The sequence below is a fragment of the Excalfactoria chinensis genome, chromosome 24 (genome assembly GCF_039878825.1).
Source record: "Excalfactoria chinensis isolate bCotChi1 chromosome 24, bCotChi1.hap2, whole genome shotgun sequence".
Lineage (NCBI taxonomy): Eukaryota > Metazoa > Chordata > Aves > Galliformes > Phasianidae > Excalfactoria > Excalfactoria chinensis.
In genome coordinates this window covers 646453-671119 of record NC_092848.1, presented here as the reverse complement: position 1 = coordinate 671119, position 24667 = coordinate 646453, and the positions used below count along the sequence as shown (strand labels likewise).

At 49.7% G+C, this 24667-nt stretch overlaps 2 protein-coding genes across 5 annotated transcripts; both read right to left on the bottom strand.

Moving 5' to 3' along the window:
* Positions 1–1518: 1518 nt before the first annotated feature.
* Positions 1519–7323, bottom strand: CCR7 (C-C motif chemokine receptor 7). The gene is made up of 3 exons (XM_072356742.1): positions 7246–7323; positions 4400–4449; positions 1519–2924 (listed from the first exon to the last, which is right to left on the bottom strand). The coding sequence occupies exons 1-3, from the start codon at positions 7253–7255 to the stop codon at positions 1860–1862; spliced, it is 1125 nt and encodes a 374-aa protein (XP_072212843.1). The 5' UTR covers positions 7256–7323; the 3' UTR covers positions 1519–1859.
* A 4903-nt stretch (positions 7324–12226) lies between these two features.
* Positions 12227–24594, bottom strand: SMARCE1 (SWI/SNF related BAF chromatin remodeling complex subunit E1). Of its 4 annotated transcripts, XM_072356474.1 has the most exons (11): positions 24325–24481; positions 23804–23854; positions 23201–23244; positions 20630–20734; positions 18902–18982; positions 17703–17834; positions 16029–16200; positions 14611–14783; positions 13978–14079; positions 13528–13738; positions 12227–13388 (listed from the first exon to the last, which is right to left on the bottom strand). In XM_072356474.1, the coding sequence occupies exons 2-11, from the start codon at positions 23808–23810 to the stop codon at positions 13177–13179; spliced, it is 1239 nt and encodes a 412-aa protein (XP_072212575.1). In that variant the 5' UTR covers positions 23811–23854; positions 24325–24481; the 3' UTR covers positions 12227–13176. The 4 variants fall into 4 exon arrangements, with proteins under 4 accessions (XP_072212575.1, XP_072212576.1, XP_072212577.1 ...); XM_072356475.1 differs by lacking the exon at positions 20630–20734 and having other exon boundaries at positions 24325–24594; XM_072356476.1 differs by lacking the exon at positions 17703–17834 and having other exon boundaries at positions 24325–24477.
* Positions 24595–24667: the final 73 nt, after the last annotated feature.

The window sequence follows — 24667 nt, the reverse complement described above, 5'->3', positions numbered from 1 at the left end:
TAAAAACTTGGCGTTTTTGGGAAGGAAATGCTTCTGTTAAACGGGCTGCAGGAACAATTGCAAGTTGTGGTGGCAGCTTTCCCTGCTAGAATAAGTTAGGGGAGTGTTTTGCAGAAGGAGATTTAGTGAAAGCGATGCGTTTCAGGGTACATTCATGCACATATTGATCTTTTTCTATGAGAAGCAGCTTTACGTATTTGAGTATACATTAAGAGTATGTTGTTAAGGTGAAGAAAAGGAAGAGGAGCCTGTATGATAGGAGCTCCTTACTCAACTTTTCTTTGCCCGAGTAAGAAACATAGGAGGAAAACAAGAACAAATGACTATTTGGTGTGTCAGTTTTAACCCCCCCCTCCCTCCCCCCTTTAAATGATTGAGGAGCAGCACTTCCTGTACATGTTAAATGGGAATATAGAAGAAAACGCTTGGAACAAGAGGGAGGGATTGTCACTCAACACAGGCAGGTTATTCAGAGCACAGAGTGGTTTCTTCCTGAATTCAGCCCGTGGCCAAATCCCACACCCCAGCCAGGTGCTCCAGGAGGCTGATCTTTAAAATGAGGACGGGCAGCCAGCCATGTACCTGCATTAGGTCCCTGCCCAGCAGTTCATGGCCAAGGCCTTCTGCCACGGCTGCCAGGTTCTGGGCAGAGCTGCGTGCTGTGGGGATCAGTGCTTGGGACTCAGTAGCAGATGCACAAACAGCTGCAGCAGCTCCTCCCCAGCTGCCGTTCAGATGTCCCACAGCAGCAGCTCCCAGGGTGCTCATCTGTTGGTAGGAATCTTCATCCTGGTAAATGCGCCGACTGGCATCACGGTCAAGGCTTCTTTTCAAGGCCTTGTTTTACACGGCAATCATCTGTTGCTCAGCTGCCATGTTCCTTTCAAGTATGTGGCCCTGGCAGTAATCTTCAACACGTGGCTGTCCTTTGCCTTTAAACCTAACCGCAGCGAATGGCATCTCGAGTAGCAGTGACAGTACGAATGTGAAACACATTTTCAGTAGCTTATAAGTGAAATACGTATCTGACTTACAAAAAAAGGACAGCTGCTAAAGTTCTTCTAGAAAGACACGGTGCTTGGTAAGGGAGAAGAAAGCCCACATTTGTGATACTATCTCTTGAGGTCAGCAAGCAACGGCACAGAAAGCCCCTACATGTACGTGACAGTCAGCAGGCTGTGTCCACGCAGCTGATAAGGCTGGAGAGGAGCAAGCTTTGGATTCTGACGCATTGCAGTGGTCAGACCACGGGCACAGCTTTATCCTGATTTAAGTCCTGCACTAAGAAATATATTCAAACTTGCCCTGGGCTTGAATGCTGAGCATTCTGGCAGTAGTCTGCCAAGCCACGTGCTTTCACATCAGGCTGCTGGTGTTGTTCTGTCTTGAAGGCTGGATCAGTGCAGTGAGCATCATTTCTGTATGTGTGGAAGAGCAATAGGCACTCTTGTTAAATGCAACATGCAAAGCGATGGCAGCGCTTTGGAAATCCAGCTCTGAACAAGTAACCCTGTAGCACGTATGTCTGCTTCTTTTGCTATTTGATGCTTTTAATGAAAATGTACCATTTGGAGCCTTTCTGCTTTTGGCTGGGAAATAAGAGTGAAATGGCATGATGAACTCTGAACTCACTGGTCTCCCTCTCCCTTACTTCACTGTTGGTCATAGTTTTTATTGAAGTCTCTCCATCCATGAACGCATTGGATAGCAACACTCATTGACTGAGATATGGAAAGGTTCTTTGCTCTTCCTCTCACAGCTGCCCTTCCTAAAGTAATGGCAAGTCTTTCTTTATCAGTAATTCAAAATAGAAGCAGTGTACAAAACGGCACCGGCCTTCAGCCTCCCTGGCCCCGTCCTCATGGGGAGAAGGTGGTAGTTGTCTCTGTCTCCATGGCAAAGGAAAACCTCTTGCTCTCACGGCAGGAGGAGAGCTGCCAGAGGCGCTCCTGGCTGAGGCAGCCCAGCTCCTTCAAGAGCTTGAAGAGGTCGTTGCGGAATTTGACGCCTATGAAGGCATAGAGGAAGGGATTGAGGCAGCATCGGAAGCAGGCTAGAGTGTAGGTCACATCATCTGCCATGTCGAGCTTCTTGCTTTCCTCGCATGAGCTGGTGTTGTTGAAGACTGAGATGGTCTTGGCCAGCATGACACCGTTGTAGGGCAGCTGGAAGACGACGAAGACGATGACCACCGCGATGATCACCTTGATGGCTTTATTCTTCTCAAAGTTTCGGGCCTGGAGTAATGTTTTGATAATGATGAGGTAGCAGACAGACATGACCACCAGGGGAATTAAGAAGCCAAAAACCATCTGGGACACTTTGATGCCAGTGTTGAAAGTCTGCAAGTCATTAGCAATGATGGAGCACCGGGGGTGGCTGTCGTAGTTATTTACACCACTGTGAACCAGCTCGGGGGTTGAGAGGACGAAGGCCAGGAGCCAAATGAGGACGCAGGTGACTTTGCTAATGAATATCATTCGGGGACGGAAGCGGTGGGCCGAGGCAGCCTGAACAATGGCAAAGTACCTGTCAATGCTGATGGACAGCAGGAGCAGCATCCCGCTGAAGAAGCTCATTTTGCAGATGCAGTAAACCGCTTTGCAGGCGAATTCTCCAAAACACCAGAACGTGGCTGCACTTGTGGCCCAGAATGGGAGGGTCAGCAGGAACAGGATGTCAGCCAGGGCCAGGTTCAGCAGGTAGATGTCTGTCATGGTCTTCAGCCGCTTGAAGTAGATGTAGGTGAGCATCACCAGCCCATTTCCCAGCAGCCCCGTGAAGCAGATGAGGGAGTACATGGCTGGGAGGAAGGCGGCACGGAAATCACGGACTTCCTTCTTCTCACACAGGATCTCAAACATGTTATAGTCAATGGTGCTGTTGGCGTCATAGTCGTCAGTGACGTTGTTCCCGGCACAGAACTGTAATGGGGAAGGAACAAAGCCCATTGAGACAGGTACTGGGGATGCACGGCCTCCATCCCTCAGAGGGTGGTTTGCAGTGGGGACTGATGTCATCCTGTGCAGCCACAGCACCCAGCTATGGCCAGGGATGTCCCAGGGAGTTCCCATCATGAGCAGAGCTGACAAGGTCTCATGGCTGAGAATGTGGATAAATATGTGGGGTTTGGGTTTCTCGGGGCTCATCATGGGAATTCAGCAAGAAATTTAGCATGCAACCAATATAATGCCTGAAATCTCTAGAACGTGGGGCTGTTATCCAGAGTGCATCAGGACCCAAACACAGTGATATGCACATGGCTCTCATGGCTCCCTGGGCCTCTCCTCCCTCACTCCCACCAGGTCTGAGCCTGCAGGGATTGGGGCTGTGAACAAAGGGAGCTGCTGGAAGGCAAAGCCAGAGCCTCCCTGCCTTGTTGTTTCTGCTAAGTGAATAGAGGTGTCAATGAAATCACACCGTGAGCAGAGCAGGAAATCGTTACCGTACTGACATGGCCGGGTTGCTGGCATCTCATTCACAGGCCCCTGCCCCTGATTTCAGCTCTGATTATTCTCGTTTCATCTTCCTACACTGCCACGCTCAGCAGGGCAGAGTGAGCCTGTGTTGTCTCTGCCCTGCTTTCTGTGAGCCATTGGTCTCCAGAACCTTCTCCCCATTGCTCGGAGATGAAAGGTTTCCCTTGGATACCTCTGCCCCTTATCACCGGATCTCTCAGCATGCTCCGTCTCAGGCAGGTCTGGCTTTCACCACATCCTGCATGCAATCTGGAGGCATGCCACCAGAAGTGAAAGGGGAAAGCAGGCTGCAGGCCTTGCTGAGCCTTGGGGAGCCTGAGCCGGGGACCATGACGCGGTTGAGGCTGCTGCTGTGGTTGCAGGACTGCGAGTGCTGGGGGCCAGGCCGGCAGTTCAGGCAGTTCAGGAGCAGGTCACGGCATTCAGCTCCTCCTTCCTGCTTGACATGGGCTCTGAGCAAGAGGAGGAGGAGGAGGGTGGGCACTTTGCTTGGGCACCTCAGCTCTATCAGTGTTGACAGTGGTCAAAGCCCAGTGCTGGGTCCAGGAGTTGGGAACACGAGCTCCTGCAGGGCCGTGAGCTGGGCTGTCACTGTGTGGTGCTTGGTTCCTTACTGCAAACACACACCTGTTGTGAGAATGGGACTTGGTTCTAACAGTCAGGTCTGCCTTAAGTTCTGTTTATGCTGCTGGTTCTGTTCGTTTTGTTGTCATTCCTCCTGTTTGTTTTCCCTCTGGTTTTAGCACTGCTCTCACCACCCACCTCTGTGGGTTCAGAGTTATGAGTGTGAGCAGCCGCATGCCCCACGGATCTCTCCATGGCTGTGGGTGGCTGCTTTGCCTGTCAAAGTCTGTGAGATCTCTCTTTACCCACAACACAAATGCAGCTGCATTTCAACAACGTTCTTTTCAACATCTTACCTGAACTATCAGAGGGAGGCTGAAAACAAGGGTGGCCTTCAGCTGTTTGCCTAGGGAAGAAGAAGACACCGTGTTAGATCAAGTCGGGAACTCCACGTGCTGCTTGAAAATCAGTGGCAGCGCACTCGTCTGTGGCATCCTGAACTCTGCAAAGCTCCCTGCAGCTGCACAGACAAAAAAGGCGATGAAGATGCTCACAGGATAACCCGGGGTCGTGTAACAAGCCACTGTCAGAGCACTGATTGAATCTCGGAAGCCTGGCCCCTGCAGCCTCCTCTGATAGCTGAAGACAGTTAGCACAGTGTAACCATCTTTATTGCAGACTTCTTTCCCTTTCCACCTCTCTCCCCCCAAGCTGACAGCTTCGTGCTCTTGCAGGGCACACGGAGCTGAGGGTGCAGCACGCTCAATGTGTGTACAAACACGGCTGTCTGCAGTCAGTTCGGCGCAGCTGTTCCCTGGCATTGTGGTGACCGGGCTGCAGGTCGGGAAGGCTCTGCGCCCTGCAGGATGCACAGAGCTGGAGCTGACTGAAATTTATTGCTTGTCTGCATGTCAGAACTGGCTCCTGCTGCCTTTGGATGTGGAGATGCAGCACGTTGACAGCTGGGAGGAAAACTAAATTCAGAGCCAGATGTGATAATGGTGAGAGCAATCTCAGACAAACAGCTCTTCCTGCTGTGGTTAGTAGAGACATAGAGGCCAGTGAAAGCTTTCTCTTCTGTCTATTTAAAGCACATGCCAGCATCTACCTCAGGCAGTTGTGACCGAAATGTACAGAAGCTAGAAGGTGATGAGGCAGCTGCGAGGAAGGCTGTGTCCTTCCTGTGCAGGTAGGAGCAGCGTCCTCCCCTGAGGAACATCTGGCTTCTGCTGCTGTGGACATGGTGCTCACGCTTCCCCAGCAGTGACAGCCCCAGGTCTGACAGAGCTCAGGGAGCTCAGACTTTGAGTTTTGGATAGCCCTGTGTGTCACTGAACTCTGCCATCCCTGCTGAAACCCTCTGCCTGTGTCCCCTGCATGGAGCACAGCCGGTGCCTCCTGGTGCCACGCTGGTGCAGCAGCACTGCCTGCTCGTCTGGGAGCAGCACCACCTTCCCCTGCATCTCCCCTCTCCAGGACCTGCCCGGCCCTTCATGCACCTGAAAAGGCACAAGAGCAGAGCAGCAGCGAGCTGCCTTTTCTTTAGAAGCACCACCCTTTGAAGTGCCAACCGAAATAGGGCTGATGAAAAGTGACTCAAGCAAAGATACGCGCCCAGATCGGCGGCTGTCCTTCCTTTGAAGAGCTTCACTTTTATTTTGCCTCAGCTGCTGCTTCACGAATCTTAAATGTCAGGTATTTCAGTACAAAAAAAGCTCACACTTTCCATCCCCTGGCCCCAGCTTACGCATCTGCAGAGGCATAACGGGTCCTTGAGTCACCACTTTCACACTAAGGATGGCACTCAGTTCTTGGGGCGGGAGGGAGAGGGGAGCAGAAGCGAATGGGCTGTGGAGAGGAAATGAGGCCCACTTTGGAGTTCAATAGGCAGTTTTAGGTAGCTTTAGGTTTTCTGGCCTCTGGCAGTTCTCGGCTGTGGGTATTTTTGTAAGGTTTCGTTCCTCAAAATATTAAGAAAAAAACCCCCTCAAAAGTCCCCATAACAGTTGGAGCAGCAACCTCCCTTATAGAGAGACAGCAAACTGAGTCAGGACGTGCTCCAGAGCCCCCAGTGAGCCCCCACCTCCCTCAGCAGCACCGCACCACGTTGCTGCAGTGCTCAGGAGCACGTTGCTGCGCTGCAGGCCCTGGGGATGGTGGTTAAACCATCACGGGCAAAGGATTTTTTGTTCCTGTTGGCCAGGACCACCAAGTGGGGCTTTCAGCCTCAAGCACCTCAGCACAACACGTGTAGGCAGTGAGTAACGTGCTGCTGAGATCTCTACCCGTATTTGGGTTTCTGGTGCCTCTTCACCATCACTATCGTTGGCTTTGGGGGTAAGAACCGGATATTTCTGAGAAGGATTAATCATACTTAAATAATAGAATGACTTCTGGCAGTTTGCAGCTCAGGGCCAGTTTCCCCCTTCTCTCCCCCCTATTTCCCACTGCAGAAAGAGGAAAGATGGGCTGAAGTGAGGTACGGTTTGTTTCATTCAGACGCAACGATGGTTTGCTCATCTAGGGGAGCTGATTGGCTGCTCAGCAGTGGAGCTGCACGTCCTCCAGTCGGGCCCGTGGGGCGCTGGGTGCGAGCTGACCAAGTGTGAGACGTGCAAGGAGCAGACACAAGTCTCGTGCCTGCTGTGCTAACGGGGACATCAGGCGCCAAAGAGCAGAGCTCAGCCCCGTGGTGTGCTGCTCTGCTGCAGGACAGACCCACGCTGTGCCCCAACTCGGGCTGCTCCAGCAGCAGGCAAATGCAAAGCCCAATTTTTGCATTGGTTCAGGATTTGGTGGCTGCAGTGAAGATATTCAGCTGCACCAAGTTCAGTAAGGGAGGAGGTTTAGCCAAGAGGAAACTTCCATCCCTGGATTTATCCATGGAAGTGAAATATTACCAAGGAGATGGAAGAGCTTTAAAGAAACAGGAGAAAAAGGAAGGAATGGTGTGGGAAGACCCCACTCGCTTTTGGACAGCAGAGCCTCCTTGAAATTCCCCCCAGGTGCCTTTTTTTCATGGTTTGGAAGCAAATTGACTGGAGATTTGTGAGCTTGTGGAGCAGGCAGCTTTGTTTGAGGCTTTTTGTTCATAGACCCAGAAAGAAAGTTAAATCATCTTAAAATGCTTCATCCCTGTGCCGTGGATCTGGGCACTGTCCCTACTAATAGAGCTGAAGATGAATGCAGGGCAGGTACTCACCGCCGTCCATGCTCTTGTTTCTAACAGCCGAAGTCACAGTGCTGGGGAGAGCATCGTCTGCACGGCACAGCTGGGTGCGCGCCGGCTCCTGCCTGAGCCCCTCTTTGGGAAACGGCCTTTTATACTTCCTGCACCTCGGCAAGAGCCCGCTGACGTGCCCTGACAGTCAGACCCTCCTCCCCCTCGTGCTCTCAGCGGCTGCAGACCGCTGCGCTGCTCCCCGCGCTCCCTGCACACACTCATGCTCAGGTGCTTCCTCACCGCGTGCCCCGAGGGCTGCGCGCATCCACACGCTCCGCACCGAGAGCTCACAGAGCGAAACTAGTCCTGCTCTTGCACTCGGAACGTGGGGGTCTGGCTGCGGCAAAGGAACACGAGGAGAGATTCCACGACAGAGCCGGCTCCATCGGTCAGAACCCGGCGCTGCAGGAAGCAGGGACGTTCCCCATCTCCACTGAGCCCTTTCTAGGAAAGGTGCCCACCCACCACGTAGCTGCCATCCCAGCCGGCAGCCCTTCTGCCCGTCTGCGTCAGCAGCAGCTCCCAAGCAAGTGGGCTTCCCCATCGCTTTCTGCTTCTGGTGGTTATGCTGTACCATCTGCTGAGGCTCAGCGCACACCGCCTTCCTCTAAGAGGTTTTACACATCTGCAGTCCTGTGCCTTCCCCAGCATCACGTTGCTGCAGAGGTCTGAGCTCAGCAGAGCCCGGGAGGAGCTCACGCTGCAGGGATCCTCTTTGGCTGGTCCCATTCCCCACGGCAGTGGCTCATGGTCACTCTGTGGCTGCGGGTTGGTGGCTGTCCGAGCTGGATGCCGCTTCTTAGAACTGTTCTTCTGGCAGGTAGAAACATAACCAGAGAAATAGGAAAAGGAAACCCTGTCCTGCCTACATTGTACTTCAGCTGATCTACAGATAACTCGTACTCTGCATCAAACTGTATCCAGCAGCTCTTATGGGAATCCATGCTGGGCAACTGGTGTCTGGCACTCAGCAGTGCCAGTCTTATGCAGGGTGATCTGAGCAGTGTCCTGCCAACCAGCGTGTGTGTTACACGGGGTGTGCATTGCAAGGAGCCGGTGAGCTGCTTTAGTGTCCCTGATTGGTGACACCAACACTCGTGTAGCTTGCCCTGAGCACACATCCCTGCCTGCAGCTGGGGGCTGGACCTTGATGGTCCTTCAGGTCCCTTCCAACCCAAGGCAATTCTATGGTGCTGTGATCCCCGGCTTTTCAGCACACTCTCTTTTGTCTTATCTGTGGGCAGACGCTGTTCACATCCCCGTGACTATTTACTGCTGTTTTCCTTTTGTTCACCAGCTATCCTGGCAGGTACGCTGCCTTTGAGAGTTGTATCTTCTAAACCACTTCCGCCAATAAGGACGAGAGATGAAAGGCTTCCCTCCAGCACAGGCAGAATACTCAGAAATGGTGGGTGTGGGGCCTTCGTGCTGCTCTGTGCTGCCTGCAGAGCTCTGCCTGCGTGAGGACGGGCATTGCCAGCCGCATTTACTGCCCTCATGGCCCAGAGGGGAGCGGACTGTGAGGGGGATGTGGGTGCATCTCCAGATCCATGCTGGAGCAGCACAGTGAGCATCAGGGCTGGACGGTCACACAGCGCTGTTTGCTCACCGCAATGCATTCATTACTGCAACATTCAGTGACTATCAAAAACATATAAAAGGTGTTTTGGTCTTCCCTTAGGACCCAGACTGGTGTCAGGTCCTTTGCAAGCTGCTGACATCCCCCTCTCTCCCCTCACATTCCCACAGGGACAGCAGTGCATCCCTTCGCTGTGTTGGCGTTCAGCTCTTCTGCCAAGGTGCAGCATGGAAGAGTTTGTCTCCACTGCTGGAGTCGCCCAGACAGAAGCAATGGTGAGTGAGGGGTGAAGGAAACTCCTGTGCCCATTTCTCACTGACGTCCCTCCTCGCTACGATGGGATGTTTGCTGTTTGCACTGCCTGGCGCCTGGGCTCTCCTCCCTCCAGTCCTGCCTCATGCCCAGACACCCCCTCACATCTTGAGTTACCAGGAGATGCTGGGGGAGGTTCCTGCGGTGCAGTCAGTAAGTTTAATCGGGAGAGGACTTTTAGGGTTTTCTTCAAGCAAACAAAATAGGAGAAGTGAAATTTGAAGTAAATTCCTGACATTAAGAGCGGTACTGAGCTGGGATTCCACACCGGGAGGAGTTCTGAGAGTGGTTTTAGGGGATGCCCTGAGAAGACAGATAAAAACTAATCTTGTGATTATCATCTCACTGTGAGGTTATTATAAGATTCTTATCCACCCAGAAGAGGAAGCAATCTGCGCAGCAGGCAGGCTTGCATCGGGGGCACACAGCTGCCCTTGCTGCCTGCTGGTCAGCCACAGGAGGGAAGGAACACTGGGAATTCACCTTCCTCGTGCCTGCGTCAGAGCGTGATGGTGTTTCTTTCCACAGAACAAAAAACTGTTGACCAGTTCAGCATCTGCTCTGTGCACAGCAGCTTCCTCACCCTGCAGTCCAGGAATTGAGCTGAGAGCAAAAGCACACGGACATGCAAACAAAAGGGGAGAGATCTGGTTGGCATCTGACCCCCTCTTTGGCCCGCACTGCTGAGTTCATTTTCAGATGCGGGGGTCAGTGGTGAACAAACGGATCCCTTCTGGCCCAGAGTAACATGAAACAGAGACGTCCCCTTCATCAGCATCTGCTGATGTTCTGCCCTGCTCTGCCCTGCCCTGCTCTGCTCTTACTGCTCCCATCTGACCCTTCCCCCGTTGCAGAATTGGTGCCTGCATTAAAACAGGTTGTTTTTAATTGTTATTTTTTTCAGTAGAGATGAGTTACAAAGAACAAAAGGAAACCGAACAGAAATTCTGGGCTTCTGTAAGCGGAGCTGCGTGATGCTTCACAGCACGGTGAGATTCCAACCCAGTAACTGCAAAACCACTTCAAAAAAAAAAAACCCAACAAAACACGAAACCCAACGACCATGAAAAACACACACACACATGTGCTAAAGAAAGGAACCGAGAACAAAAACAGCGAGATGAGAGCGAGCTCTGCGCCTTCAGCCGCTGCCCTCCTGTGGCTGGTAGCGCAGAGCGCGCAGACCGTCCCCGCAGCCCTCGTGGAGCCGCACCGCCGGTACCGCGCTGTGTGCAGGGGCAGATTTCACTCGCAGGGGTGAGAAGCGCTGCCTCGGAGCGTTCAGAGCCTCGGTCGGCTGCTGCGGCTCCTTCAAGCGCTGCCGTCGATGTGACACAGAGCGGCCGAGCAGCTCGCAGCGCAGCGCGGCACAGAGCGCAGGGAAACCGAGGGAGCCCCCTGTTGGCAGCGCGGAGCGACCCCGGCCCGTATCGGCAGCGAACGGGGAGCGCTTTTCCTCCCCGCCAGCAAAACCCCACTGCGATGCTCTGCGGGGCGCCTCACCTCCCCGGGCTGCAGCTGCCCGCCCTGCCCGGCGGTGCCGGTTTGCTTCACTCTGACGTTTTATCCCCCTAAAGCAGCGCTAATCCGTCCTGTTCTTTTCTGCTGTGGGGATAATCCTTTCTGCAAGCAGAGCTGAGCTGGGAGCAGATGAGCCTTGCAGGGCCGTCCCCTGCGACGTGCAGGTAATAAACACTGTGTTAAAGTGTTGCTCGGCGGTTCTTCAGGTGCAGTTCTTTGGGTCTCAGCAACAGCTCCAATGTTGGGTTGCTTTTGAGAAAGTCTCCCGAGGTTTGAAGGTTGGAATTCCGCCCAGCAGTCGCCCTTTGGGTCACATAACTGTTAGGTCAGCTTTGCAGGTCAGAAGGTTTTGGGGTGGCAGAGGCTCCTAATTACAGGAATGCAGGGGAGAAAGTAAACAGAGCTTTTGTTGTTGTTTTAAAGCCGGGCTTCTTAAGTAACTTTTGATTTATTATTTCTTTTTGTGGTCAGATAAAAGCATATTTCTGAGAACTGCCAACTACAGAAGAGAACTTTTGCCTTGATTTGACCTACAGAGCAAACCCAGCAGCGAAGTGCAGAGCAGCAGCTATGGCAGAGGTCAGAAAGTGTGAGTCAGCCCCAGCAAAGGCCCCTTTATCTTGAAGGGAAAAACAAAGTGCAGAAAACAACTCCCTCGCCATGATGTCATGTTTTGGATTTGTCGCCCCGTTTCCTTGTGGGTCCCCTGTGTGTGTGTGGGGGGGATGAACAACAGCCGCCTGCTCCCAGCACCCACACCCCACGAGCACCCACACCCCAGAGCATGCCGCGGTCTGCTCTGCATCCAGCCCATGGCAGAGCACTGCAGCTGCATGGCAGAGCCCCAGGGCTCTGTGAGGTGCACACACTTCCCAAACAAAGCACACAAAACAGAGGGAGGAGAAGGCGGGCGGTGAACACCCGTGAGCTCAGCAGCAGCAGCAGCAGCAGCAGCAGCAGCAGTACAGTGCTTTATCTGCTCCGTGCTCCTCGTGGGAGGGTTTCGTGTCTGGCTGCGGGCTCTGGTGAGTGTGTTGTTTCATCAGGAGCCCCAGTTAAGCTGCTGTGTCCGAGCCCTTGGGCAGCCAGTTAACGGGAGGTGTTGGGCACGCATCGTTCAGGTTTCTCTGTGTGCTTGGAAAGGTGATTTTACCCTTGAAGATGACACCTACTCACTCAGGTACACACCCGTAGCTGCAACACACCCTGTCTGTGCCAATAATTACTGTTATTTACATGTACCTTGAGAATACGTAGGAGATGGAAAACACAAACAGCCTGCAAACAGCAGAGCTGCAGTGAGATAGAAGCTGCTGCACAAGGAGCTCATTGCCCAGCAGAGCTCACACAGCATCAGAACAGCAGCCCGGAGCAGCTCCATGTTTTTGGTTCCCATGTGCTGCTATGGCACAGCATTCAGCACTGAGCTCATTTCAATGTGGATTCCTCAGGTCCGTTTTCCCCTGGGCTGAAGTCAGCCAGGAGCCCCGCAGCAGCACAGCGGAGTATTGGCAGCGCCTTCAGACAAGAACCAGGCTGCCACTGTTTAATAAAAAGCACGTTGGATTTTATTCTTTTCAGACCATTTGGAAAACAGCAGGGATGTCGAACCCACGGCCACCTCACGCACCCACTGCTCCAGCAGAACATTCCAGTTACCGCAGCGCGATGCCTCTTGTAGCTGGAAACACAAATGGTTCGTATCTGTGGCTCTCTGCATTGGCCTCCTGCTTACACAGGACAAAATGGGGCGTTTTCAGTAGTTTTTAGAGGTTTTTTTTTGCAGCGCTGCTGCTCGTCACCATCACAGTAACACAATGGAGCGCTCCCCTGCTGTGTGCTTTGCCAGACCTTTGGCTGAGGTCCTATTAGGATATGAAGTAGCAAATAAAGAGTTATACAGTGGAGAAAAGCAAAGGCTGCTGTAAGTAATCCCGTATCACAGAGAAAATCCTTAGGATACAATGCCTCTAACTTCAGGATATCGGCACTCCGTCACTGCGGAATGCATCTCTGGATCTGCTGCATGCAGAGCACAGCAAGTTTCCTTCTCTGCTGAAGGGTTATTGCCCAGAAGGTGGCAATGTCAGGAGGAACGTGCAGGTGATGCACATCTCCATCTCCTTCAGCCGCAGGAAAACAAGAAGGGCTCTGAAGGAAAACTGCTGTTCACTGTGACAATTCAATCAGAAAAAGGGGAGCAATCCCGACTTTGCTATTGAGAACAAAACTAACGCTATCGTTCCGGGGAAGAAATTCCAAACAATAATATCTCAGTACACATCATACACCACCTTTATGTGTGAGATGTTTTCTGTTTTAAGATCTCCTTTGTCCCTGAAACGCCCGTTTGGTCACTACGCTGATAACAGCTGTTACCAAAACCCAGCATCTGGGAGACACGTGGTGCCAGGCAAGAAAGATACAAAAGCTGTTTAGCACATTCTGAAATCAAACCAGTACTTCATTAAGAGGACACACGTGAAACAGGTCACTGTTTATTCTTTCTTCTCACTCTCCTCAGTGTTGGGGTCTGCAGGAGGCTCTTCCACTGTTGCACTGTTGCTCTCTGAACCAGTGTTGCTGTCACTGGTTCCTTCCTCTGCGGTGCTGTCAGCCCCCTCTTGGCCACTTTCCTTATCATCAGGGGTAGATGTTCCTTCTTCACCGTTCTGCTGGTTTTCTGTGCTCTCCTCTGGGTGAGGCTCTTCTGTAATAAAATACTTCTCAGTATCATTTATAGACTGGTAGATTATTTAGATACATCCTTGCCAGATGGTGGCAGTGGGTCAGGAAATGCACTCAGTTGTTCCCACCTGACCCATGTCTAAAAGATGAAAGCATGTTACCTGTCTCCATCGGAGCGCTCTCCTCTTCCTTTTTCTCCTCCATTTTGTTGGCTGCCGGCTCTTCCTCAGCTGCTGTGTTATTCTGACTGCGCTCAGCTTGCTCAGCTGCTTCCTTTTCCCTTTCCTCCTGCCTCTTGCGTGCCTGTTCCTCAGCTTGAGCAATTTCAGCTGCGATTTTTTCCATATCCACTTCCACCTTCAAACTGCACAGCTAGCAATTAGAAAAAAGCTTTTATTACCCAGTTACATTGTGAAAAGACAAAGCACCAAGAAAACTCAGTTATTACTTGGTATCTCAATGTGCAGCAACATGTGCACAATAACTATTGTGATTTGAATAAGTTTACATCAAAAGCATCAGAAACTACAGAAGAAGCAATAAGTACATGCAAAAATAAAGCCAGCTAAGTGACCTAAACCTTGGCTTTGGATGCAGCCTGAGACTCGTACCCTTTTGAGCTCATTGTTAAAGGACTCTGTGCTTTCCAAGAACTTCCTCTTCTTCTCCTGGTGACGTTCCTCAATTTGCAGCAGCTCAGCTTCCAGTTTACGCTGGAAATGTAATAAATGTAATAAATGTAATAAATGTAATAAATGTAATAAATGTCATAAATGTAATAAATGTCATAAATGTAAAAAATGTCATAAATGAAGCTGCTTTACTTCTGAAGAAATGGACATTATTCAGACCAACATTTAAACGCAGCCATGTTTTCCACCAAAATGTTTCCTTGATCCAATACCCAACATACACCAAGAAGGAAAAAAGACTGAACAATAAATGGGGTCTGTGCAGTAAAGAACCGCTACGAGACTGCAGTCATAAGCAACGGAATCTACCAATTTACCCTCTAAAAGAAGGGTTGTGTGTAACAAGGCAGAGCTATGGCTCTCTTGTCCCAAAGAACAACATACAGCTTAATGTATCTCAGTAAAAAAGGCCATGGGAGGTGAAATGTCACATCTTGGCACTCCCCAGATCAGCAACCGGAGCACACAGAGCACAGACACCAAGAAGAACAGCACGGGGATGATCAAAGGATGCGCGACTCGGCGTGCTGCCCTCCCATCATTTATCTTTACCTGGTGAACCATTAAAGACTGAACCTGGCGTTTAAGAACTTGCATTCTGGCTGTGGTGACAACGGAGCGGACGTCAGGAACCACACTTTCGCTCAGGATCTCACTGATGAGGCGATGGTTTCTTTGGAAGCGGGCTGTAGCCGTGTGCTTCATCGAAAACCCGTCGTCGTAATCTGAAACAGGAGGTGGAAGCACAACGGCTTTCATTCCCCAAAGCAAGCACTGGGGCTAATGAGGCTGTACCAGTGTCAGCACTGACTACAAACAAACCAAAGCCCAACACTGCTTTCTCGTCTCACAAAGTTCATCCTAAAATATTCGAGCTACTGAGGAAAAAAGACGGTGTGAGGATCAGAATGCCCTCCACCTTAGCACAGCTACGCCTGCTGTTCTGTACGCAGCTCCCACACACGAAAATACAAAGAAAACTGAAGCAGTCAGGTTCTCAATAGCAGAGCTGCTATCTGAGCCTCCAGAACCACAAGGTCTTTCCACAATATTCCTACAGTCCCTACAATCCTAGTGACACACAGGGCAGCACTGCAGCAATGCTCCTGCCACAGGAATGAGTCTGCCTTTCATCCCAAACGTGAGTGGATCCATCCTGGTGCTGGCACAGCTGGCTCTGCCTGCATTAATTCTGGCCCACGTAGTGTGGATCAGAAATGAGAGCCCTGCAGTGTCAGCTGCTCGGAGCACTGAACGTGTTGCCATAAGCTCTGCAGTTACCTCACATGGGAAGGCGCTGTTTGCCACAGGCTTTATCTCAGGGTGTAACTGAGCAGATTTTCTCACCCTCAGGTTTCAACAAGTACGTACCGGGTCACCAATTTCAAAGCAGACCTTAACTGCACGAATCTGGATTTTCCCTGCTGGGTGGGGTGTGTTTCCTTGCAGTCAAATAAACTTTCAGAATTTTCTCATCAACTTGTCAACATTGAGGATAACTCTGTTCTAAACAATCTCAATTGACATTTGTTGAACCTTTGAAGTTCAGGTGCTCCTAATCATACCAGAATTCAGCTTATCAGAACGACGTGCTTCTTCTGGTCAGGAAGTGCAGGATTCCACTCAAGCTGGATTAAAGGAAGCAGCTCATCGTTTGGTAATTGATTTGTTAGAGCCACTACGGAGTTTTAAGCAGACTGATTTCTTTTGAACTGTCTGCATCCCTTCACACACAATTAAGGGCTGGAGGATTTATCACTGCATTGCCACCTTAGGTTCTGGGAGCTGTTAGCTATACAAAATAAAGCAGAACCATGAGAATTAGTGAAGGTACTGCAATAAAAGGAAGTCACGCTCAGCACCAGGAAGGCTACACAGAAGTAATTTTCTCTGTCTGGCGTGTGCTTATGCCACAGGCCTTGTGGTGAGACTGTCTCCCTGCACACACACACAGGCTGCCTTCTGCTTACCGTCTGGATCTTCTGCTGGCTGTATGCTCATGTAAGGTTCACCCTTCTCCATGCGTGACTGCCGCTGCCGGCTTTCTTCTTCTAACGCAGCCTCAGCACGACTTTTTGCATTGATGTAGGCAAGGTATGCAGGAGAGTTATGGTAGGCCTTCATGGACTCATTGTACTCAATCTGAAAGGTGACCAATATCGTTTGATTGCACCACTGGACAATTTCAGACCTGACACAATTAGGTGTAACTCAAACGCAGTTATACAGACTTCACTTCTGAACTACCTGACTGAGACACAACCAGATTCCCTCAGCTTGAAGTTTTACATATCAGAACTCCTTCCACAGTCATTAAGCCCAATTAGCGTTGGGTTTTTAGCTGTTTTTTACTGCTTGAGATGTCTTAAGAACGCTTTATTTTTGTCACTTGATGTCAAACTTCAGAACAAGGCATTTATCAAATGAACTCAGATCAAATAAAGATGAGTTGACTTAAAATATTCTCAATAATTCTTTGGAGTTTTATCTATGTCTTTTATTTCCATTTCTTCTCTTTCTTTATTCCAGTTATGCCATGAGCCAGTTTCCAAATAACTTATGCCTTTGCGTTCTTTGATCCATCCCTGCACTGGGATGATACAGAGTGCTGCAGCCAGACTACTGGTAGCAGGACTGCATCACTGTTTTCACCTTCTCTGAAGTATTTTCCCTTTGAATTGCTTCCTTTCAGGTCACTCTTAAAAATTTGCCTACTCTAGAATTTGTACAGAGATTTCAGGTATTTCCAATGAAAAATGAGATAAGCTCCGACCCTGGCACCAATACCTGAGGGCGACAAGTTTCTTCATTACTAGGACTGGACAAACACAAGCAAGATGGCCCCTGCCCCAAGGAGCTTACAATCTAAACACTGCTACCGAGTTTAAACAACTAGAATTCCTTCGTTTTGTTTCAACTAAGAGCATCCGGCTTGGAAGTACTTCTCTACTGACTTGGAATCAAACAGCTCAGGTTTGATCAGGCTGTGCACAACCAGGATGCCAGCCAGGTTTAACTACAAGGCAGTGGGTGGACAAGCTCCCCTCTGTAGTTCAGAATCACAATAACAGTCTTGTAAAAGTCCTCAGCACTTACCAACCTAGAGACATGGCGGAGCTGTCATCTTTTGTCGTGAAAATAAAAAACAAAACCACGAGAAAACCCTACAAAATGGCATCAATTTTCTACTAAGAAACAAAACACTATGCCACAGCATAGAGATACACCAGATAACAGCATGGAAAGCAAACCCTACATGACTGGAAGTCTTTTATGAGCATGTTCATGCCTCAACAGCAGTAGTTGCAGAGCACCGGTTTTGAAAGAGGCTTTTGGTGTTGAGGCAATCTTTTCAACACTGATGTTGTACAATTAAATCCATTCATTAAACAGTTAAATTCGGCACTCAATTATAAACAACTTCATTTTGAATTGGGTCTAAAAAAACTGACCAGTCACAGCTGATGTACAGTAACAAAAAAAAAAGTCTAAAAGACGTGTCAGGACACAACTTCCATTAAGTTACATACAGGGGGTCTGGTGAACGCCTCATACACCACTGCACGGGAAAGATGAATGTTTCTTCTCAGACCAGTTCCTAGAAGAATCAGCTGTAATAAACATCCCAGATTTCTTCCATTTACCTTTTCAGCTTCATATTCATTCAAATACTCTTGCTTCTCTTCATCAGTGAGATCTCGCCACATTCCTCCAATAATCTTGCCAATTTCCCATAACTTCAAATCAGGATTGGACGCCTTCACTTGGTCCCAGACCTTAACAGAAACAGCTGGAGCTTTACTAATGATATCTAAATACTTCCAAATTACACATTTTATATTGTCATCTCAGTGTTCTTTCTGGAACCACCACGAAAAAACAGGGTTAAGTTAGGGATGAGCCTGGCTAAACTATCTCGGTTATTTTCTGGGGCAGGCAGTCAGTAGGAGGTCATCTACTGAAACGGCTTTGGTTTCATATTTTGCCTTTAACCCTCTCACTTCTCTTCTCAAATCGCTGCATCTCTGGGAAAAAAAAGCTCTACAGAGAACACACATCCAGCAGTAGATTGCGGTAAAGAGCACTGAGCTTTTCACATCAACATTTCACAATATTTTTCAGTCTTGCTGATCAATTTGAGTTCCAACAAGTTCTGACTCCACCAAAAACGTTTCTAACTTTACAGGGAGAAAAAAGAACAAGGAGAGAGCTGCCAGGGTTAGTTCTTGCTGCGCCACTTGCCTTTTTTTTTTTGTTGCTGGTTTTTTGGCCTAGGACAGATCTGCTGGTAAAGATACTTTACCAGAAGCGGAAGGATTTCCTTCTGGCTCACCTGCCCTCCCCACGCCCAATCACATTTCAGACTCCACAAGAGTCTCTCTCCTATTTTCTGTCAATCAGTTCAGAGAATAGCGAAGTAACCGTTGCCACAGGCTAGGTTGGTGAAGGAGAACATGCAAAGTCCACTCATTGCTACTCTTCAGTCCAGCTACAGCACTGTACCAAGCCCAGTATACCGCAAGGAATATTTCCTTTACATTAAAAGTTCTCTCATAAGTCACAGGAACTTCTGAATGTGGCAGGGTGGATCCTTGTCAGCAGACAGCAGTAGGAAATTATCATTTTAGAACCAACTGTTCCCCCCAGAAACTGGCAACTGTAAGAACAGAACAGCGCTGCCGTTACTCTGCAGGGCAATGCATCTGTTCTTTACAATTCCCTTAAAAGAATGTGCAGGCTGTTAGGAGTAAAAGTGTAAAAGCTGAAACTAAGATAACAGCAATGAATTGTTAGCACGCACAACGCTAACGTCTATTACTACTTGTTCGATACCCATACCCACCTTCCGGCTGTACCTCATGTAGGGCATCAGGGGCTTGTCTGGGGGCTTTGGGGGCTTTGGGATGGTAATACCAGAGGAAGCCTATGGAAAAAATGAAGAAGTCCATTTGTTAATGTGCTCACCGGGCAGCTTCCACACGCGCCAGCTTTGGGAAAGCATTTAGTCTTGCACAGTTGAAAGAAACAAACAACCCCCACCCCATTCCACAAAGGAAGCACCAACCCCCCCCCCCAGCCTGCACACAGATACAAAGCTAGTCCTGTTAAACTGTTCACTATGAAGAGCAAATCCCCCTCTGCGACCGATCCATCAGTGTGCGTTTGCCTCCAAGCTGTCATTATCCATGTTAGCCTCTGCATGTTTGTGTGCTCTGATCTTCCTTCCAGTCTGTGCAATGCTGAACACCTTGTGCTAAGCAGGAAGACACAGAAGAGTGCTGCTGATGGAGAGCTGCTGCACGCCCTGCTCGGCCCTCACAGGACACCTGGCAGCTTTGTTCCCCTCACCACCATCTCACAGCCCACCACCTCCGCTCTGCAGGCGCTCGCACTGTGGGAGTTCCCACTGTGGGACCATTTCCATCACAACAAAAAGCAGTTTCGAGCCTTTTCAGGATTGAGAAGATTAAGCAAATATCTGAAATTGGCCATAAAGGCCAACCTGTTGTATTCAGCTTTCCAATTGGTCCTCTTCATGTGTTTTTTTCTGCTGAATTTATGGAGTTCTATGAATCGATGCATACAGAACTGCGTATAGGTACAGATAATGTACATGGAGTATATGCATTACCAAAATGTATACATAGATACACACACAGATGGGTTTGAAAAACATTAACGGAAACTGTTCAATGCTTTTAAATTAACAGGAGTTCCAGGACACCATACATATATTGATATATGCATGGTAGAGAAAGCTGTATATGCTTATGACATACAGAAACAATGAGAGTTCTCGGAGCAAACCTAACTTAACCTTGCTTAAGAAAACAAATGTCTGTTCAGACAGTACACTCAGCTGAGTTGCAGCTTGGATGGGGAAGGCCTTTTCTGTAAGCACTTCAACAAACCCAATGAAGTCATCTGTGAAGCCTGAAAGGGGGTTTACAGAAGAGGCACACGAAAAGCACTCTTCACTGAAGGCACTGTATGTGTTCCGTGACAAACTGCTTTGTATACCATGTTCCAAACTACAGAATATCTGAATGTATCATTATATTCATATCATTATACTTCTGTTCAAACAACTGTTTCTGAACCAGGGACTTCGCATGGTTAAATCAGACTAAGATTGGAAAGGAAAACTAAGGCTCACTTTTCTTGCAGAGCTCCGTAGTGTGATGCAACTATCAGCGATCCCCAGCCTGCAAAGCATCCTCCTTATTTTGTGCCAAAGTCAATAACTTTGCAGTTCCCCCCCCAGGGATCGGTACCCGCAGCACAGACCTTCCCTACACACACAGCACTCACTGAAGACCACAGAGTGTCTCCTTGGAGCTCTGCATCACACGATTCCCACACGTCTTTCCCCCTCTTAAACAGAAGTCCATTTTCTTGTGGAGGGTCTCAAAGTGTAGGGGAAGGGGTAGGGATGGAGAGCAAAAATCAGAAGAAATCTCTTGTTCCTAGAAAACGAGGCGGCAGCCAAGATTCAGAAGATCCTAACTCTAAAGCCATTTCTGGGCAGTGCCTGCTGTTTGCTGGATGATGTAATAGTTGATTCTCCTACCGTGACCCGGCTGTTGGTGCCCGGGTTCCCTCCCAGCCTGTAGTTGTTGTAGGCCAGATGGCTGTATGGATTGTATCCCACAAACCCTGGTGTGCTGGGCATTTGCTGATGGAAACAAATGAGACAAAAACACGAATGAGAAATGAGATCAAACGAGGAAAACACATAAATGAAAATGAACTGCAATATGGCATGCAAAAGCAATCAGAATTTAAACAAGCAAATGAGGTGTAGCAGTTGATACCTTCTCAACACACAGAACTTAGTCCAATATAAAGCTATTAAGGAACCAGGACTCTTTAGCAGATGCGTCCCTACAGATTTCTGTCCCAAGTTCGTGGTTTTACTTCTGCTAAGTGTGTCTCAAGTATTCCAGCAGTCCTGACCGTATTTCCAACATTTAAGCCACCACGAATTTCAGGAGTCTCATCTCCAAACTTAGAAGGCAAAGCAGCGCGCAGTATGGGGGCAAAAATTCCCCAAGACAACATTTACTACAACAGAGAAAATCTCTGCCTCCTCCTCTTCCCATCCTTCTGCCTCCTAACGAACACGATGTTGCCAGCAAACAGGGTAAAAAAACAACGTGAGTCTCTCAAATCACCATCTGTGCACCAGTAGCAGGAGCAGAGGAATTCACCGGTGGTCTGTAGAATCAAAACACTCTGAAGAACTGAAAGGATTAGAAAAACCAAGAGAGGACGATGCATGGAGCTGCTGCTCTGTTAGGAGGCTGCAGGCTGACGGAGCTGAAGAACCGCTGCAATGCAATGTGCAGGTTAGAAACCACAAACTAATCTTAGGAACGACCAAACACATCTTTGTCCAATCTTGCAGGTGGATCAATTTGTTCTCACCTCCTGGAACATGGAGAAAATCTAATTTCCGTGCACACAGATGTGGGTAAGCAGGGATGTAATCAAACACCACAAGGTTCACTGACTCCCCTTGATCGTGAATCTCACTCCTGCACTTCAGCTACTCTGTTTTCTTTGTCCAGAATTCAAATGGTGTTGGAAATAAAGCAGACCGGATAAGGTGGATGGAGCGCTGCTCCAGCACTCACTGCAGCACCACACCAGGTTTACCCATTACCTGCAGGGTCTCACAATTGAGTGCCACTTGCTAAGACCCATTTCAGCAGTCTTTGAGAGCAATGTGCTCACTGTACCCATTCTACATCATGGCTACAAAAGCTCTGTGATTAAGGTCGAATCTCCAGGGATCCAAGGTGTGACAGATGCAAACACAGAACAAACAGAACCTGTAAGCTAAACTACATTAACATGCAAGGTTTTCAACTGTATGTGCACAAGTTGTAGTTGGTTTATTTCTGAACAAATAACACAAAAGTATCCCTTAAAAACCAGCCATTGTATGTTCCATTGCCAAACGTAAAAAACTCAGTTGCAGTAGTTGACACTGACTTGGTTTTTATGCCTCTGATGATGACACCTGCTATGCAATATGATGCCATTTTACTGTTTGACAGCAACACTGTAACACCTTCATTAAATTCAGAGGACAGCAAACCTCCATTCTCAAAGTCAGCAGGAGTCACGTGCTACAAGATAACCACCTTGCATTACACCCCACCTGTTACTTCAGATGCAATACTGCAGGTGATACTTTGCTGAGCTCAGGATCTGGCCCAGGAGGGGTAAACAAGGAGTCCCTCTGCAGCTCTTCACAGAACACTGAGTGTCATAAGGACTGCAATGATTTCAGTTCATACAGAAGGTGATAGAAAGAAGACAATGCACATCACCGTGAACCTGGTTTTGTGTGCACTGCTGACAATGTCGTAGCTTGGCTAAAGGATGCAGCACCTCAGTATTCACCCTCCTGCAGTGCCTGTGCTCACACTGTGCCACAGGAGGGATCCGCTTTCAGCTGCTTTTCCAACCACAGCACACGAGTATTTCAAGATACTTTTATACATGCAGAAGTACAACTGGACATCACTGCCATGTTCTCTTAACTGGCATTCCATACCACTTTACTGTAAGTCAGGAGATTTGTCATGCAGCAGACCCCAAAATATCAGCATTTTCATGAAATCTGAGTAATTACCAGCACGGAGGGTCTCCTTTTTCTGACCAAATACAAGAGAAATCTGCATCCCACTGAAAACATGTCAGAAGCAGAAAAACGTGTCCTGTTTTTGCTCATCATTTGTGTAAAAGTTGAGCAGGGAGTCTGAGAATGAACTGTATCAACCCGGCCCTCAATATTCCAGCATCCCTTTGCAAACACCATTTTAGAGCAATGGGCACTATTTGCTGCATGAGTTCAATGGCCACACTGGTAAATAATCCCAGTGACTGCTGGTAAAAAAAAGGCCAGATCCTGCAGATGTTTATGATGAAACCAGTTTGTTCAGCTTCTTTTTCACAAACTGTTCTGAAATTGGGATGACTTTAAACACGGCATATCAAACTAACAATGAAATACAACAAGTGTGCTTTTCCAACACAGGAAGGTGCTGCGTCTCCGCTGTTACGGCTCTGGTAAGTCACTAACAGCTCTGCTACAGGGATCTGTGTTAATGAGAAAAAGCACTGTACTTACGGTTGCAGGAGCTGGGGTAGGAGGTGGAGCATAAGATGGCCTTTCTGTTAAAATATAAACGTAAGCAAAGAAAATCCTTGAAAATGTGAATGAGTTCTTTAAGAGGAATCCATTGTGGCAAATGTTTTAATGGGATTTACTAAAAGACCCTGCTCAAAGACTTGGCATTTTATCAGTGGAGAACACATAGCAAAGGACAGACAAAAAAAACCAACCAAAACCCCACATCACTGCCACATTGCTGGTCTTTTATTTAGGCAGATTAAGGAACCTGAGATGCATTTACAGGCACATCGGTTAAGAAGAGGGTAAGGAACAAAACAGGGAAGCAGGACTTAGCAAAAGCTGTGACAGATTTGCTGTGAGACCAACTGCTCGGACTGCAGCAGTGCCTGAGACCTCCAGGTGGGCATCAGAAACTGCTCCGTGCAGAGCCGAGCTGCACTGAGAGCTGATGGCACAGCAGTCAGACACCACGGAGCCACGGCCAGGAAGGGCTGCATGCAGCGCTGCTGCTGTGTGTACAAGGAGCACAGGCACTGCCCCAGAGCCCGCCGAACCAGATCTGTAATTCACCACGGGAAGAAAAGTCTGGAAACTTACTTGACATTTTGATAGGCAAATTTTCAGCCCCCTGACATTACATTTGTGTTCCTGAAAGACAAAAGAACACCGTCCCGTTCAGCGCTTTCGGAGCGAGCCCGGCGCCCCAGCAGCCATTTCACGCCGAGAGCCCCCGCAGACACGGCGCACGGCACCGCACGGCACCGCACTGAGCCCTTCGGCAGCGCGCAGCGGGAACGCGCCTTGGCCCGGCCCCATTTCACGGCGCTTTTCCTGCAGTTACACCGCCAAGCTCCACGGCCGCTCGGCGCCGTTCGGTCCCAGCGCGGAGCTCCACACGGACCCGCAAACCCCGGCCCGGCCCGGCCCGGCCTGGTGCCCGGAACCGCGAGGGCCGCGCCGCCGGGAAGAGGCCGCGAGCGGAGCCGCCACGCGGGCAGCGCCCACCTGAAGCCCCTCGGCCCCACGCAGAGCCGCCCCGTAAGAGGAAACCGAGACCGGAACGAAGCCGGAACCGAAGCCGGAGCCGAGGCCTGCCGTCCGCTCCCACACACACTCACCGCTCCGCCGCCCGCGCTCCCTTTGTTCCTCCCCGGGCCGAGCCGGCTGCGAACAGCGAACACCGCGCCTGCGCGCTCCGCTCCGCACTTTCGCCACGGCCGCCGCCCTGCTCCCTCCCGCGGGTGTCCGCGTAGCGCGGAACTGGTCCGTCTGTCCGTCCGTCCGCTCACCTCGGAGCCACTATTAGACCAAGGGCCGCCCCGCACCCCGCGGAGAGGGGAGGAAGAGCGGAAGGCGTTGTGGCGAATCTGCGGGGAGCGCTGCCTCACCAGGATGGGGCGGAGTCAGCGCGGCGTTCCCGCGCTCCCGGGCCGCGTGCGGCGGCCTCGAGTCCCCTCAGGA

Excerpts from the sequence above, each read along its gene's own strand:
- CCR7 (XM_072356742.1), bottom strand. Across the intron at positions 2,925-4,399 it reads GCCTCCCTCTGATAGTTCAG|TTCTGTGCCGGGAACAACGT; the intron begins GTAAGATGTTGA and ends TCCCCATTACAG.
- SMARCE1 (XM_072356474.1), bottom strand. Across the intron at positions 20,735-23,200 it reads CTACCCCAGCTCCTGCAACC|CAAATGCCCAGCACACCAGG; the intron begins GTAAGTACAGTG and ends TGTTTCCATCAG. Across the intron at positions 17,835-18,901 it reads ACATGAGGTACAGCCGGAAG|GTCTGGGACCAAGTGAAGGC; the intron begins GTGGGTATGGGT and ends GTTTCTGTTAAG.